The 15,957-nt window shown below is 36.9% G+C and overlaps 1 protein-coding gene and 1 non-coding gene across 2 annotated transcripts in view; one reads left to right on the top strand and one right to left on the bottom strand.

The window, feature by feature from the left end:
- The window catches only part of RRM1 (ribonucleotide reductase catalytic subunit M1), a 72,485-nt gene that overhangs the window by 54,053 nt on the left and 2,475 nt on the right, over positions 1-15,957 (top strand). Inside the window, exons 9-18 of the mRNA XM_053560825.1 lie at positions 1,710-1,793; positions 3,126-3,287; positions 4,106-4,185; positions 5,394-5,595; positions 8,823-8,972; positions 9,183-9,404; positions 10,923-10,999; positions 12,658-12,793; positions 14,003-14,098; positions 15,614-15,802. Of these exons, the coding sequence (XP_053416800.1) occupies positions 1,710-1,793; positions 3,126-3,287; positions 4,106-4,185; positions 5,394-5,595; positions 8,823-8,972; positions 9,183-9,404; positions 10,923-10,999; positions 12,658-12,793; positions 14,003-14,098; positions 15,614-15,802 (1,398 nt within the window). The remainder of the gene's footprint in view (positions 1-1,709; positions 1,794-3,125; positions 3,288-4,105; positions 4,186-5,393; positions 5,596-8,822; positions 8,973-9,182; positions 9,405-10,922; positions 11,000-12,657; positions 12,794-14,002; positions 14,099-15,613; positions 15,803-15,957) is intronic.
- LOC128566260 (small nucleolar RNA U13) lies at positions 8,279-8,379 on the bottom strand. Its single transcript, XR_008374538.1, has one exon. It is a non-coding gene; the product is annotated as a small nucleolar RNA U13 (small nucleolar RNA).

Here is a 15,957-nt window from a genome sequence, read left to right as displayed (position 1 = left end):
GCATTCTAAATGAAAATGAATTTATGGCAAGCTTAAATTAAAGTGAACAATTTTATGCATTTCAGACATGTTGGCTAAACAGTCCTGTGAACAGTGAAAAATATGCAGCCTTGCTTTTTGATTTGACACAAGAATTTGAAAACAAATTTCAAGATTTCCAGGAAAATAATCAATATTTTGGTATTATTTGCAACTCAAATGTATTATCTGCAAATTTCCAAATGGAATGTGTAAAGCTGCAATCTGACATTCAACTTTAAGAAAAACTTGCTCATATCCCTTTACTGGACTTTTATAGATTCTGTCTTCCCAAAGGCAAATATCCCTTGCTTCACAATCACACCTTATTCACGTCATTGCTTTTTGCAGCACCTACATTTGCAGGCAACTGTTTTCAAGAATGAAGCACATTAAGAGTAAAATTAGAACCAGAATATCTGATGAGCACCTCGAGAACTGAGAGTTGCAACCACTTCCATCAAACCAGATACTGATGGAAATTTCACAAATACAGTGTCAAATATCTACTAATGTTCCCCACTATTCTTTTACTTCCATAATAAAAATATCAGAAAAGACATTTTATTACTTGGATAACGTACATTTTCTATATTTAACGTTCACAAACTTGGGACCTGCTTGATGATTTTAAAAGACTCGCTAAATAGGCCACTGCATAATTACGATTATTATGTGAGTATTTTTTTGCTTATCTGTGGGTGTGGATATTAAGTTTATACATGGACTTTTTTTTTTCCTCATTGGCTTTCATTAGTGTTTGTGTATTTAATGTGTGCTCCAAGACAATTCTTCAAAGGTGGCCCAGAGAAGCCAAAAGTTTGGATAATAGGTGTGTTCATGTGTCCAATCATGTAAACTCCAGCCCTTTGCTAGTTCACTCTTAGGAGTAAAGATAATAGTTAAGACATGGATTTAACTGTTGTCTCCACTACTTAGTAGTGGCCTAGAACAGGTCGTTTATATCTCTGAATTTGTTTTTTTCATCTGAAAATATCTTACCCTATAGAATAAAGTTCCATTATGTGGTGTTTTGGAGGTGTTGTGATACATGCAGAACTTTTACATAACAGCAGATAGAACCATTGCTCACTTTTCTTTCTAGACTATTTAGAGGCTTGCCATGGAGTTAGAAGGATTGTTTGAAGAATTTGATAAGTTATCTACATTCATAGCGGTCTCTATTTTATTATCCTCATTCTAGAATTCATTTGTTGCTAAGAATCTCCACTACTTTGTTTATTGTCCTGACATAATCTATTGCATATGATTCTTATTGTAAATTGCCTTCCATTCTTTTGGGGGAAGATACTGTTGTAGTACTTTTACTCTATCCAAAGTACATATTTATGTAATGACCCTTAAATGGTGTACAGTTTAAATTTACCACCTTGATGTTTGATTCTTTTGGCTTGTGATTGTTATGTCTCTTAGTAAATTAGAGGTGCCATGAAGTAATTTACAAGCAGTTGTAATTTATGCAATAACATTTTGTTGATTTTATGTTGGGCATTACTTTTCAAAGCAGAAGTAGAGATGGGGAGCATGTAAAACTTTTGTAGATTATTACTTAGAATTTAGGCAACCTTTTTCATAAAAGATTGGGAAAGAGTAATTTGTTCACTGTTGGGCCATCGTATTCTCTTCTTTGCTGAATCCCCTCTATCTCCTCTATCTTATCTTCCTTTTAGACTAATGGCAATTCCAATGGCCTTGTACCAATGCTGAGAGTATATAACAACACAGCTCGATATGTGGATCAAGGTGGAAACAAGGTATGCTCTGTTACTTGAAAGTATTGGAAATCCAAATTCAAAATCTTTAGCCATATATACTTACAATAAAATTATTCAGTTATGTTTAGTTTCTAACTACTATCCTTGTTTTAAAAAAGTACTTTTCAAGTAAGTTTGAGAGGTATGAGTTATTTTATGGTACACATGCTGGGAGTGGTGGCTCATGCCTGTAATAGAGGCTACTCAGGGAGGTGGGAGGATTATTTGAGGCCGGGACTTCAAGACCAGGCTGGGCAACATAATGAGACCCCCATCTTTAAAACAAATGAAATAAAAAAGATAGTTGGGACACTGAGGCAGGAGGATCACTTGAGTCCACGAGATCAAGGCTGCAGTGATCTCTGCACTCTAGCCTGTGTGACAGAGCTAGACCTTATCTCAGAAATAACAAAAAATTATACATGTCTTAAGTGTACAGTTTGATGAGTTTTGTTAAATGGACACACTTGTGTAATCACCGCTCCAATAAAGGTACAGAACATTTTCATTATTCCAAAATGTTTCCTCATGCCCCTTTGCATTCAGTCACTCCTGTCACTTCCACCCACACATACTTTATCCTTGGCTTAACGCAGACACTGATCTAGGCAGCTTTTTTATGTGTTAGTTTATTTGTAAAGGTTTTCTCCTGACTCATATTCATACCTAACCTTGAAATGGGGTTGTAATATATGCTCTAGGATGTTCTTTTGAAAAAGAAAAGCAAACACAAAACCCCAAAACAGAACAATAAAACCCTTCCTAATTGATAGAATAGTAAAATTGAGAGAATTGGGTTGTTGGGAGAATTGATTTGTTTACTCAGTATTATCAACAGGGAAGTTTGCAATTAGAGTCTGCCTCTTAAGACTCTGTAAGCATACCAGTCACCTGCTAGTTTGTAAATTTCTCTCTGGTAATCTTTGGGGACATTGGTAAGATAGATCACCTTTTTGACCTTTAATAAGTGCACAGTTTGTATAGTCAAAGTTAAAAAAACTTTCTTTGGGTTTCACATACATGTCAATTGTAAAGTGAGCTGGCCTATCACTGAAGGAGGTTCCATCTGTAGTTCACTGTTACTTTGGGCAAGTTACTTTATTTTTCTTCTTACATGTTTTTTAAATAGCTCTGTTGCTCCTTTTTTACTCATAGAATTATAAGAAAAATATTGCTACTTTACATTTTTATGGTACTTTGGTCTATATTCTTTCATTTGATTCATTAATTGTCTTGAAGATCAAAATAGATATTATAAAAGTACTTTAGAAAATATGTAGTTTTTTTGTTTCATTTTGATTCTGAAAAGAATGGTGATTTATTTGCCATTAGCGTCCTGGGGCCTTTGCTATCTACTTGGAGCCTTGGCATGCAGACATCTTTGAGTTTCTTGATTTAAAGAAGAACACAGGAAAGGAAGAACAGCGTGCCAGGGACCTTTTCTTTGCCCTTTGGATTCCAGATCTCTTCATGAAACGAGTGGAGACTAATCAGGTGAAAGATATATACCTGTTGGTAATTGTGATTCATTTTGAGCTTTCTCTTCATCGGTCATGTTAAGTCATACTTATGAAGAGCCCGCCTATGTCTGATGCCACAGAAGGCCTTCTGAACAAGTTAGGTGACATCATGCCTACCCGTTTCCCCGAAAATAAGACATCCTCCGAAAATAAGACCTACTTATAGGAATGATAAGACGTCCCCTGAAGATAAGACCTAGCGCATATTTGGGAGCACACCTTAAAAATAAGACACTGTTTTATTTTCGGGGAAACGGTATCATCTAATACAGGGGTCCTCAAACTGCAGCCCGTGCACCACATGAGGCGGTATGATTGTAGTTGTTCCCGTTTTGTTTTTTTATTTCAAAATAAGATATGTGCAGTGTGCATAGGAATTTGTTCATAGTTTTTTTTTTTACACTATAGTCCGGCCCTCCAGTGGTCTGAGGGACAGTGAATTGACCCCCTGTTTAAAAAGTTTGAGGACGCCTGATCTAATATTTCTGTTCTCTGAAATAGATGCTATCTGACCAAAATGTTTAAAAGGCCATGTATAAACAGGAAGAACGTGATGTTTGGACCTGAATTTAAAATGATTATTTCCACAGAAAATTTCTGAAAGAGTCTATGAAAGCCACTTTATCTTTGCAGTGTTTCTAATGAATTATGGTTATTTGAAGCTTCTCTCTTTTCCCTTCCCTCCATTTCCTCTCCCACTTTCCCATTACCCTTTCCCTTTTTTCTTTCAGACATAGTTGTTAGGATTTGATATTTGAAGTTTCTTATGAGGTACTGTCCTTCCCTTTTTAGGACTGGTCTTTAATGTGTCCAAATGAGTGTCCTGGTCTGGATGAGGTTTGGGGAGAGGAATTTGAGAAGCTATATGAAAGGTATGGGGAAAATATGAAAATAATAATGTTTTAATCATGGTTTTCCTTATTTTGGGGGGGCAGATATCAAAAATATTTAAGTCATTAGCCCATTAATAGGAATCTTACAGAAGTATCTAGGCGAGAAAGTGATTAATAATTTAATTTTGGGCCTGTGTGGTGGCTCAAGCCTGTAATCCTAGCACTCTGGGAGGCCAAGGTGGGGAGGATTGCTTGAGGTCAGGAGTTCGAGACCAGCCTGAGCAAGAGCAAGAGCAATACCACCGTCTCTATAAAAAATAGAAAAATTAGCCAGACAGGGTGGTACCTACCTTTATTCTTAGTTACTTGGGAAACTGAAGGAGGAGGATTGCTTGAACCCAGGAGTTTGAGATTGCTGTGAGCTAGGCAGATGCCACAGCGCTCTAGCTTGGGCAACAGAGTGAGAGTCTGTCTTAAATTTAAAAAAAAACAAAATTAATTTTGGTCAGATTTGCTTCCTGGCTCTTCAAAATTTGTTTCTGTCTTCTTTCTTGGCATATAAGTATATGGATTTTTAAATTCTCATAAAAATTAAGTTAAAGACTAGCAGGGTTATTATTTTGCTCTGTTATGCAGAACTTTCTTTTTTTAGACAAAATCTCACTATGTTGCCCTTGGTGGAGTGCTGTGGCTCATAGTAACCTCAAACTCTTGGGTTTAAGTGATTCTCTTGCCTCAGCCTCCGAAGTAGCTGGGACTATAGGCGCCCACCACAATGCCTGGCTATTTTTTTGTTTGTTTGTTTTTGTTGTTGTTTCGCAGGCCCAGGCTAGGTTTGAACCCACCAGCCCTGGTGCATGTAGCTGGCGCTCTAACCACTGAGCTATGGGTGCCAAGTACTTTTGATAAAATAAGTTATGCTTTATATTGCATATGGGAATCACATGTGACTAGGACACACATGTTAATAGGTCATTAAAATTAGCACAGTATTAAGAGATTTGACTAGTTTTGTTCCTTTTAATTATAAAAGATAGTATTGATTTGGTGGGATTGGGATCATTTGTAGGCTGCCTAATTTTGTTCCCTGGTTGTACCCAGAGTAAAATAAATATATTCCTTTTTTCCCCCTAAGCAGAACTTGGTAAAAATTTAAGTTTTCATAACTTTATATTTTAGTGTCTTCAAGTCGTCTGTAATATTTTCTTAGGGAATAAATATTAAAATATACTAGCTTTGCCTTTCAGTTATGAGAAACAGGGTCATGTCCGCAAAGTTGTAAAAGCTCAGCAGCTTTGGTATGCCATCATAGAGTCTCAGACAGAGACAGGAACCCCATATATGCTGTACAAAGATTCTTGTAATCGGAAGAGCAACCAGCAGAACCTGGGAACCATCAAATGCAGCAACCTGTGCACAGAAATAGTAGAATATACCAGCAAAGATGAGGTAGGTAGAAAAAACTTCTGCCTACTAAGAGAAAGTATTCAGGCAGTTATTGTTTGTAAATCTCTCGCTTGATTTCACTTGAGATGGGTGAAGGAAATTTTCCTAGGTTGTTGTTAGCAGAGGAGCACTAAAATAGATTATAAAGGAAAAAGTGTGATCTGCGTCCATAAATGTTTTTAGTCTAAGTCATGTAGAAAAGACTGTTAGTTTTTCCTTATACACATGTAATTGTAGTAATTTTACTTGAGAAAAATAGCAATGTACAGTAAGGATGGTTTAGGACAAATACAAAACTGTATTAGGATATTCATGTAGTTTAAAGTATATAAGCAGGTAGAAAGTTCTTTCAGTGAATGGTGAGACAAAATTCTAATTTCAAATCTATATGGAGATTTCACAGAAGAGTCAAAGCTAGAAATGGGACATGAATTTGACTTAAAACAAAAACATTGCCAGGAAAGCTTTCCATTTGGGAAGAACAATCTGTATGATAGATTAGAGACAGGGCTAGATTTTGTGCATAGTGTCAAGTCAGTTTGTCTTGATGGAGCAAATAGAATTGAGGCTTGATACATGGAGAGATGGCAATGGCTGGGGGAAGGGAGCTAGGAGGTAGAAACTGACCTGTCAACAGAGGTAGGAAGCCTCATAGGTTTCTGACAGGAAAATAGCATCAAAATACGAGGATAAAAAGGATGGTTCTTGCTTCTGATTATGGAGTGTCTTGATATGAGAAGAGGTTAGAGGTTAGCCTAAGGAGGTTGTTGTAGTAGATGGATGGCAAGCTGCTTGGATACTGGATGTAAACTATGGAAATAAGGAGGAAGGAGCAGATCACCAATTCTAGGACCTAAAAACCAAAGAATAACAAGCAATCAAATGAAAAGTCAGGAAGTAAGTTATGCAGACTGCCACAGTTATGGTTTAAATCAAAAGTATTGGGCACTAGATATGTAAAATACTATACTGCGTGCCCTGGGAATGTAAATGAATATGGCTTAGTCACTGTCCTCTGGAAACTTCTAATTAGTTGGAAGAAATTTATATATATTCAAGTTACTATTCGTGCAAGATTCATTATATTTTAAAAATTAGAGTGACCATTTAAAACAAAGAGTATGTCATTTGCGCAAAACTACTCTTAGGCTTCCTAACCTATGCAGAGTTATTTTTTTTAAATGAGATATAATTCACATGTCATAATGTTTACCCATTTAATGTGTAAAATTTAGTGTTTTTTTTGTATATTCACAAGTCTGTGCAGCATTACCACTAATTCTAGTACATTTTCATCACGCTAAGTGATGAAACCCTGTACTCATGAGTAGTCATTCCCTATTCCTCTCTTCCCCTACCTTTTGACAACCATTAATCTATTTTCTGTCTCCGGATTTGTAGATATGTGTATATTCTATAAGAATGGAATCATACAACGTGTAGCCTTTTGTGTTAGGCTTCTTTCTTTCTTTCTTTCTTTTTGAGGCAGAATCTCACTATGTCACACTCGGTAGACTGCCGTGGTGTCACAGCAACCTCAAACTTTTAGGCTTAAGTGATTCTCTTGCCTCAGCCTCCCAAGTAGCTGGGACTACAGGCGCCCACTACAACAACGCCTGGCTATTTTTTGGTGGTTGTTATAGTTGTCATTGTTGTTTGGCAGGCCCCAGCCAGGTTTGAACCCAGCAGTCCCCGTGTATGTGGCCGGCACCCTAGCCGCTGAGCTACAGGTGCTGTGCCTTTTAGGCTTCTTTCACTGAGCATGTTCATAAGGCTTATCTGTATTGTATCAGTAATAATTTTCCTTTCCTTCCAGAGTTCTTACAGTGCCCTACGTGGTCCTATTTAACTAGATCTCTTTACTTAGTTTGCTTTCACTTTCCCCTTTGTTCACTGTGCTCCAGCCTCACTGATTTCCTTGCCATTTCTCAAACATATCAAGCATGTTCCTGCCTCAGGATTTTTGCTCTTTGTTTTACCTGGCATGTTAAAATGCTTCTCTTCTCCCTGCCCCAAGATAGCCGCTTGGCTTGCTTTCTAACCCGTTTAGTTATTTGTTCATATTTCACATTCTTGGTAAGACCTTTCTTGACAACTCTATTTAAGAATAACGCCTTCTCTATCCTTATCCCCAGTACTCTCAGCCTTTCCCTGCTTGGTTTTCTCCCTAGCATTCATTTATCAGACTATTGTGATCCAAGTTATATTTTTAAAATGGGTATTTGGCAACGTGTAGAATGGAGTAGACATGAGGGCCTGAGGGAATTCTGTCAGGAAACTATTTCAGTAGTCCAGGTGAGAGAAGTTGAGACTGGACTTGGATACTTATAATTAAAATGGAAAAGGGGTATTAATTAAATCAACATTATTAAATACTTATATATGTCAGATAGCGTGTGTGCTAAAAATATAAGGATAAATAAGATATGATCTCTGCCTAAAGAGGCTTATTACTTGGAGCAATGTAGTAGGGGAATTGCCTGAAGAGCTATTTCAAAATCTATAAATTTGGATCCTCTGTTGCTAAGGGCTTTTCAGAATATCAGTAGATACTCTGGGGATATCTACTGATATTTTTTGTTATTCTGGGGATATCTACTGATACTCTGACAAGGGGAGGTAGATGTGTGGTTTGAGAAAATTGCAGTGATGGAAATGTTCTGTATCTGTGGCTAGTTCCTTTTTATGTCAGATCTAATATATTGATATCATAACAAAGTTAGAGGGAGCATAACTTACATGTAAGCATGAAAATCCAGATATCACTCTTAAGAGCTATAATAGGATCTCTGGTTGTTATTAAGCACTTGAAATATGACTGGTACAATTGAGGGACTGGTTTTTAAATTTTACTTTTAAATGAATACATGTAGCTAGTGGATGCCATATTGGACAGTACATATCTGAATAATGGGATAGATATACATAAAAAATTACTTATAGCAGAGTGTGATGTAAGTCTGGTAATAGAGCTATGGAACAGAGGGTTCTCTCTCCATCTTAACCTATTTCACTGATACGTGTTACAACTTATACAAGTGACTAGGTATTGAAGAGATAGAACCTGTAGGATTTAGAAATGTTTGATGAATGATGAAGAGGGAGAAGTCAATAATAAAAATTAAAGATTTTAATGTCTAAGGGTGTTAGAAGCTTACCTGGTAGTATCATTGACATGGGGGAAAGGAGTCAAAATTGTGTGATTCTTGACCTTTTCCTTTGCATTCCAGGTTGCTGTCTGTAACCTGGCTTCCCTGGCCCTGAATATGTATGTCACATCAGAGCATACATATGACTTTAAGAAGTTGGCTGAAGTCACTAAAGTCATTGTCCGAAACTTGAATAAAATTATTGATATAAACTACTACCCTGTTCCAGAGGTATGAATAGATATTTCTCTGCTTATTGGTAATAGTTGAAATCCCAGATGGAGGAGTTTATCATGGTTTGCCATTATTTAAAAGGCTGTCATTGTAATGCTATGAGAAGATTTGAGATAAAGAGAATAATTTGTGCCATTTGATGCACAACGTTGCTTTTTCTGTTCAGTAACGTTTTTTTTTCCTTCTCTTAACTCCGTTGGCACAAAGGCATGCTTATCAAATAAACGCCATCGCCCCATTGGGATTGGGGTACAAGGTCTGGCAGATGCTTTTATCCTGATGAGATATCCTTTTGAGAGTGCAGAGGCACAATTATTGAATAAGCAAATCTTTGAAACTATTTATTATGGAGCCCTGGAAGCCAGCTGTGACCTGGCCAAGGAGCATGGCCCCTATGAAACCTATGAGGGCTCTCCAGTAAGCAAAGGAGTAAGTATGTGAATTAAATTTCTTTTTGTCTCTGAGTACCTATAGTTGGCTGAGTGGTAGCTCCCCACCAAAGGATATGTACACATCCTAATCCCTAAACCTATTATCTTATTTGGTTCAAAAAAGGGTCTTTGCATATGAAATTAAGAATCTCTGGATAAGGAAATTTTCTGGATTATCCAATGACAGTTGTCCTACAAAAGACAGAAGAAGGGGAAGCAACATGACCACAGAGGCAGAAATTGGAACGATACAGCTACAAGCCCAGGAGTGCTGACAGCCATTAAAAGCTGTAAGAAGGAAGGAACAGAATCTCTTCTCCTGCCTCTGAAGGGAGAGTGGCCCTTTCAACATGTTGATTTTGGGCTCCAGAGCTATGAGAGAATAAATTTTTATTATTTTAAGCTACCAAGTTTTTGGTAATTTGTTACAGCATCCATAGGAAACTTTGGTACCCTTTGTCCTTTGGAGTAAAAAGGACACTCAATTTTAATCTCTTTTATTTAGCACTAGTCATCTCTGCATGTGTTAAGTTTTCTCTTGCTAAATTTAGTGGATTAAAATAATACATATTAATTATGTCACTGTTTCCACATGTCAGGAGTCCAGGCTTGCTTTAGTGGGACCCTCTTCCCTGAGTCTGGTAAAAGAGACCTTGTTTAAGGTGTTGGTGGAGTCTGTGGTCTCCTCTAAGGCACCGTGTCCTCTTCCAACCTCACCTGGTTGTTGGCAGGATTTATTTGTATGGAGTTTTAAAACTCAAGATATCTTGCATCTTTAAGGCCAGTGGAAGAGGCATGTCATTTTAAAAAGGACATAGTTCAAATATCTCTTTTGAGAACTTTTCATCAGTAAGTCAGGTCCACCTAGCATAATCTTCCTTTCGTTCAACTTAAAATGAACAGATTTGCAGCCTTAATTACATCGGCAGAAACTCTCCACTTTTACCGTAATTGGGGGAATGGTATCCTTCATATTCCCAGGTCCTGTCCCTACTCAGGTGGAGATTATAAATGATCATACATCAAGGGGTGGGAATTTGGGAAGCCGTCTTAGAATTTTGCCTTCCACCCTGCCTTTATTTTCAGTAGTATGATTCTTTTCCACATAAGATGTTAATTTTAGTTCTAATATTTCTGCTGATATTTAGGAAATTTAACATGGTTGTTTGAAAGGTGTTTTTAGCTAAGTAAACAAATCAAGGAACAGATCAAGGCAAGAAACACACTGTTAGAGTAACATTTTTATTGTAAAAAAAAAAAATGCTTCTTGGCAACATGTTTTCGTGAATGTTAGGATTTTTTGGTTTGTAGATGTGATGTGGGTTAACCAGTTAGACTGCTTTTGGTCAGTATGACTACATGGAAGTGTCTAAGAAAATCTCTGGACCTGTAGAGATCAACTAGAAGACAGCATTTGTTGGGAGGTGGGGATGTGGCAATTTGTCATTTGTTTGGTTTTTGTCATGGTTTTAAATTGCTGTAGATGTATCATAAATTTGGGTTGTTTATTCCCTAGATTCTTCAGTATGATATGTGGAACATTACTCCCACAGACCTATGGGACTGGAACCTTCTCAAAGAGAAGATTGCAAAGTAAGTAGAAAGAGATGTAAAGTGTTGTATGTATATATTGGAAGGCAGGAGGGTTTGGGTTCTTTTGGCTCTTAATCAGTTACATATGTCATTTTAACTTTTTAAGCTCATTTTTAAAATCCTTTTCTATATAGAGCTATGGTGGCCTATTTCGCAGACCTATTTTTGGAAAAATACTTTATAAGATAATATATATGTATAGTAACCTGCAGGTGGCTTTGCACAATGAAAACATTTCAATATGTGGTAGGAATTATTATTATTAGTTGACTAATAATTTATTTTAGGGACTTAACCACACCTAGATTTGGTAATTTTTTATTTCATTAAGCCTTCAATTTCTCAAATATGCTTGCCCTTTAAATGTTTTTCACTCTTATTTATTACTTAGCCACATTGGGCATATGAATGACTTTTGTTTGAATTGTTTGTCATAGAAATAAGTTAGGGATTTTTGGAAAAGCTTTTGGAGGGTTATGTGTTAAATTATGTGAAAGAAAAATTTAAAAATTGAGTCTATAGCCCTTTTAAACTAATAATCATAAGAGATTTGAGTGCAGGCAGAATGTCTGGCTGAGTAAATAACAAAACAACTAGTTTTCATTTTCTGTCACGATAAGTTTATCATCTTTGGCTTAATACAAATGAAAAATGCTTAATATTTAAGAAGGAACTAGTAGCAGTAAAATGCTCTTTGAAATATTTATTTGCCTTAAAATTGTGTTTTTACTCAAATAATATATGTTAGAAAATTTAGAAAAACACATGTGTAGAAAGGGAGAAAAATGAAAATTATCCTAAAATCATCTCCCCCAGAAAGCTAAGCTCAAGCAATCCACCCATCTTGGCCTTCCAGAATGTTAGGATTATAGGCCTGAGCCACCAAGCCCTGCCTATAGTTGGTATTTCTTAGGCTGAGCTTTGAAGGATGATTGGGGCAGGGTGGGTGGTGGGGAGGGCGCAGCTTGAAGATTTCTCAGTGTGCTGGTATTTTCTCTTGTTAGAAAATTTCTCTTTTTGGTGAATAGGGTCAAAAGATGTTAACCTTCTAGGAACATTGAATAGACAATGAAACATACAATTGAATGTATCAACATTCAATACAACATTGAATATACAATTGAACATACAGTTGAAGATGTAATAGGTAGGATTCATTTAGGAATATATTTTGAGCATAATTTTTCGCTATTAAAAAGATAATAGAGAATTGTGGGTGATATATGTCTTGTTCTGACCACTTTCACATCATTGTTTCCTAAAGGGGACTAGCGCAGTAGATAATATAGGCCCTTAGAAAAGAGTGACGGTTGGATACAGGTAAGAGCTCTTCTAATAGCTTCCTTGGGCAAGATACTGTATCAAGTGCTGTGATTCCTGAATGCCAGAGCACAAGGTGTGGTACAGATTGCCAACAGTAAAAATCATCCTAATTCTGTTTAGGATGATTAGGAGCCAGGCATTTAAGAGAGGAGTGAGCTAAAGCATTAATACTGTGATGTTGCATCCCTGTAGGAGTTTAATTCAAAAGATAGCATGTGAGTTAAATGCACATATGATGTTTATAGCATCTGTATTTACTACAGTGACTTAAAGTAGCTGCCTTCCTGGCAGATTGTAGATTTAGGATTAGCAGCTAATAATCTCCTTTTCTTTAGGTATGGTATAAGAAACAGTTTACTTATTGCCCCAATGCCTACTGCTTCAACCGCTCAGATCCTGGGGAATAATGAGTCCATTGAACCTTATACCAGCAACATCTATACTCGCAGAGTCTTGTCAGGAGAGTTTCAGGTGAGCAGTTCAGAACCAGACCTACAGAGAGATCATTCAAAATCTTGATGTTGAGATTAGCTCAGTAGTATTTAGTATGTTCCTTTAGTTTTGGGGGCAAAGCTTTGATAAAGAGAGTTATCTTCATGTCTAATATTATTCTGTGTTAACTTTAGCACATAATAGGCATTTAGTAAATATCTGTTGAAACAATGGATGATGGGGTTGAGTATGAATGTAACTTGGTATTAGAGTTCAAGCGAGGTTTAACCATTATATAATCATAGTGATATATGCTACAACCTCAGGTGCTTATGCTGGTATACTCAAAATATTTATAGCAGTATTATTTAAGAGTGATTCTTGGACTTGATTACCAGTTAGAATTTCTGGTGGGCAGAACCAGGGTTTTTGGGTTTTTTTTTTCTTTTTTTTTGTAGAGACAGAGTCTCACTATACCGCCCTCGGGTAGAGTGCCGTGGTGTCACACGGCTCACAGCAACTTCTAACTCTTGGGCTTACGCTATTCTCTTGCCTCAGCCTCCCGAGCAGCTGGGACTACAGGCGCGTGCCACAACGCCCGGCTATTTTTCTGTTGCAGTTTGGCCAGGGCTGGGTCCGAACCCGCTACCCTCGGCATATGGGGCCGGCGCCCTACTCACTGAGCCACAGGCGCCGCCCTTGTTTTGTTTTTTTAAGGTAATTCTTAATATGCAGCTAAGGTGGAGAACCTCTAATTTAAAAGATTTTCATTTATGAATTTCCAGGTATCTTGAATAAATTTCAATTTCTGTAAATTTTCCCAGCTTAGGCAATGTTCATTCTTTTCACTTTTGCAAATGCTATATATTATGTTTCTCTTTTTCTTACATTAAAATAATTATTTCAAAAAAAATAATTAGTTCAGATTTCTTGGGAAATAAATTTTTGTAGGTCAGTTGAGATGTAATTGACAAATAAAGTCGTGTTTATATCCAAGATGTACAATGTAATAATTTAATATACATATATTACAATATATTGTTTCTTGAATAATATATCAAGATCTTAAAGGAATATAACTTTTATGTGGTGGACTAGGTGTCTCATAAAAAGTTTCATAAAAAGTAGAATTTACCCAGCAATCTGATGTTAAATAAATTCTTCAGTGATCTTATTTAAGTGTCAGACCTGTGATCTTGTGTAGGCCCTATCATTCATTTCTTCACGTTTTTCTACTTTTTAATTCAGATTGTAAATCCTCACTTGCTGAAAGATCTTACTGAGCGGGGCTTATGGAATGAAAAGATGAAAAACCAGATTATTGCATGCAATGGCTCTATCCAGGTATGGAATGCAAGTGAAGTGTGTACTTTAGGAGCTGTGTTGGATTTTGTGTTGTCTCCTTACTTATCCCAGACAATGGAGAGAATAGTTTTTCAATGTGTTCCTGTAGCCTTTACTTGGTAGCTCTGTTCATGTCTGCATTGTTCTACTAGTATTACACACATCTTTGCATAGCCCTTTTCCTATTTTTGTTTGTGTAAAAATATTAAAATAGTAGTTCCCAGCTTTATCAGTTGGGGAGCTTTTCAAATTCTTAAGTTTAGGTTGTACCATCTGTCAATTAAATAAAAATGTTTGAGAGTGGTAGCAGACATCAGTATTTTTGAAGATTCCTTATTACAAAGTATATCAAAATTTGGGACCACTGATACAAAGTCTGAAATTAGAAAGTCAGACTTAATTAAAAAGCATGGTAGAGATTAAGGGTTGATAGTCCAAAAGACAGAGTAACAAATAGTGTTTAATAATAAAATATTTGCAAATGAGGATCAAGAAGCATTTATTTGTAGATAGAGGCCTGGCCCTAAACATTGGTCTACTTTGGCAGCACAGGTAAAATCTTATAACATTTCTATATTTGAGACAGAAACTGTAGCATTAGCTAGTCTGTGTGTTTTAATGTAAGTTAACCCTAGACCCAAGAAAACCTGATTTCTTTGCACTTCAAGTGGTGTTTGTGGAGTTTCAGCTTCGTTAAAGGCTTTTATCTCCTTGCTTCCTTTGATCGCATCCCTGTGAGTTACAGCCATGATGATATGTTTTCTGTAATTCAAAGGTCATTTATTGCTGCCTTTTCTTCCTTTTTTTGTTTAGTAATTTATTTTTATTTATTTATTTTTTAAGACAGAGTCTCACTTTGTAACCCTGGGTAGAGTGCTGTGGCATCATAGCTCATAGCAACCTCAAACTCTTGGGCTCAAGAGATTCTCATGCCGGGCGGCGCCTGTGGCTCAAGGAGTAGGGCGCCGGTCCCATATGCTGGAGGTGGCGGGTTCAAACCTAGCCTTGGCCAAAAAAAAAAAAAAAAAAAGAGATTCTCATGCCTCAGCCTCCCAAGTAGCTAGGCACACAGTCACCCACCACAATGCCCAGCTATTTTTAGTGACAGGTTTTCACTCTTGCTTAGGCTGGTCTCAAAATCCTGAGCTTAAGCAATCCACCTGCCTCAGTCTCCCAGAGTGTTAGGACTATAGGTGTGAGTCATGACGCCCAGGTCTTTTTTCCCCCTTTTTAAAAGTGCATCTAGAACGATGAATATTTTGGCCGTAAATCAATTAAAAATGGATGCTTAAGTCACTATCACCAGATTAATATTTGGTGATTAGATGGGGTTTGTTCTTTCTAAGCCAGAGGTGAGCAGTCTCAGCAAACTTGACAAGGATCATATATGATACTGAATGATAGGGTCAGATCTAATAGGAAGTAGAACCAAGGTCAGATCCTTCCGTCATTATTCTGTAATCATACTATTTTCTTTAAATGGAGTTGAATAAACATTTGGTTTCCCTTTTTTAGAACATACCTGAAATTCCTGATGACCTGAAGCAGCTTTATAAAACTGTATGGGAAATCTCTCAGAAAACTGTCCTCACGATGGCAGCTGAGAGAGGTGCTTTCATTGATCAAAGCCAGTCTTTGAACATCCATATTGCTGAGCCTAACTATGGCAAACTGACTAGTATGCACTTCTATGGCTGGAAGCAGGTTGGTAGAGAAAACCAAGAAGGACTTAATTATATACGCTTGGGATATTTTGGAACTGGAACAGTTTCATGTCTGTCTGCCTATTAAAAATTGCCACCTAGAAGTTTTTAAGTTCAAATCTAGTATGTTAAAACAAACCCATTGTTTTTCTACCA

Source organism: Nycticebus coucang, chromosome 14 (assembly GCF_027406575.1).
Source record: "Nycticebus coucang isolate mNycCou1 chromosome 14, mNycCou1.pri, whole genome shotgun sequence".
Lineage (NCBI taxonomy): Eukaryota > Metazoa > Chordata > Mammalia > Primates > Lorisidae > Nycticebus > Nycticebus coucang.
The sequence above is the reverse complement of the archived record's forward strand: the minus strand, read 5'-3'. Positions and strand labels throughout refer to the sequence as shown.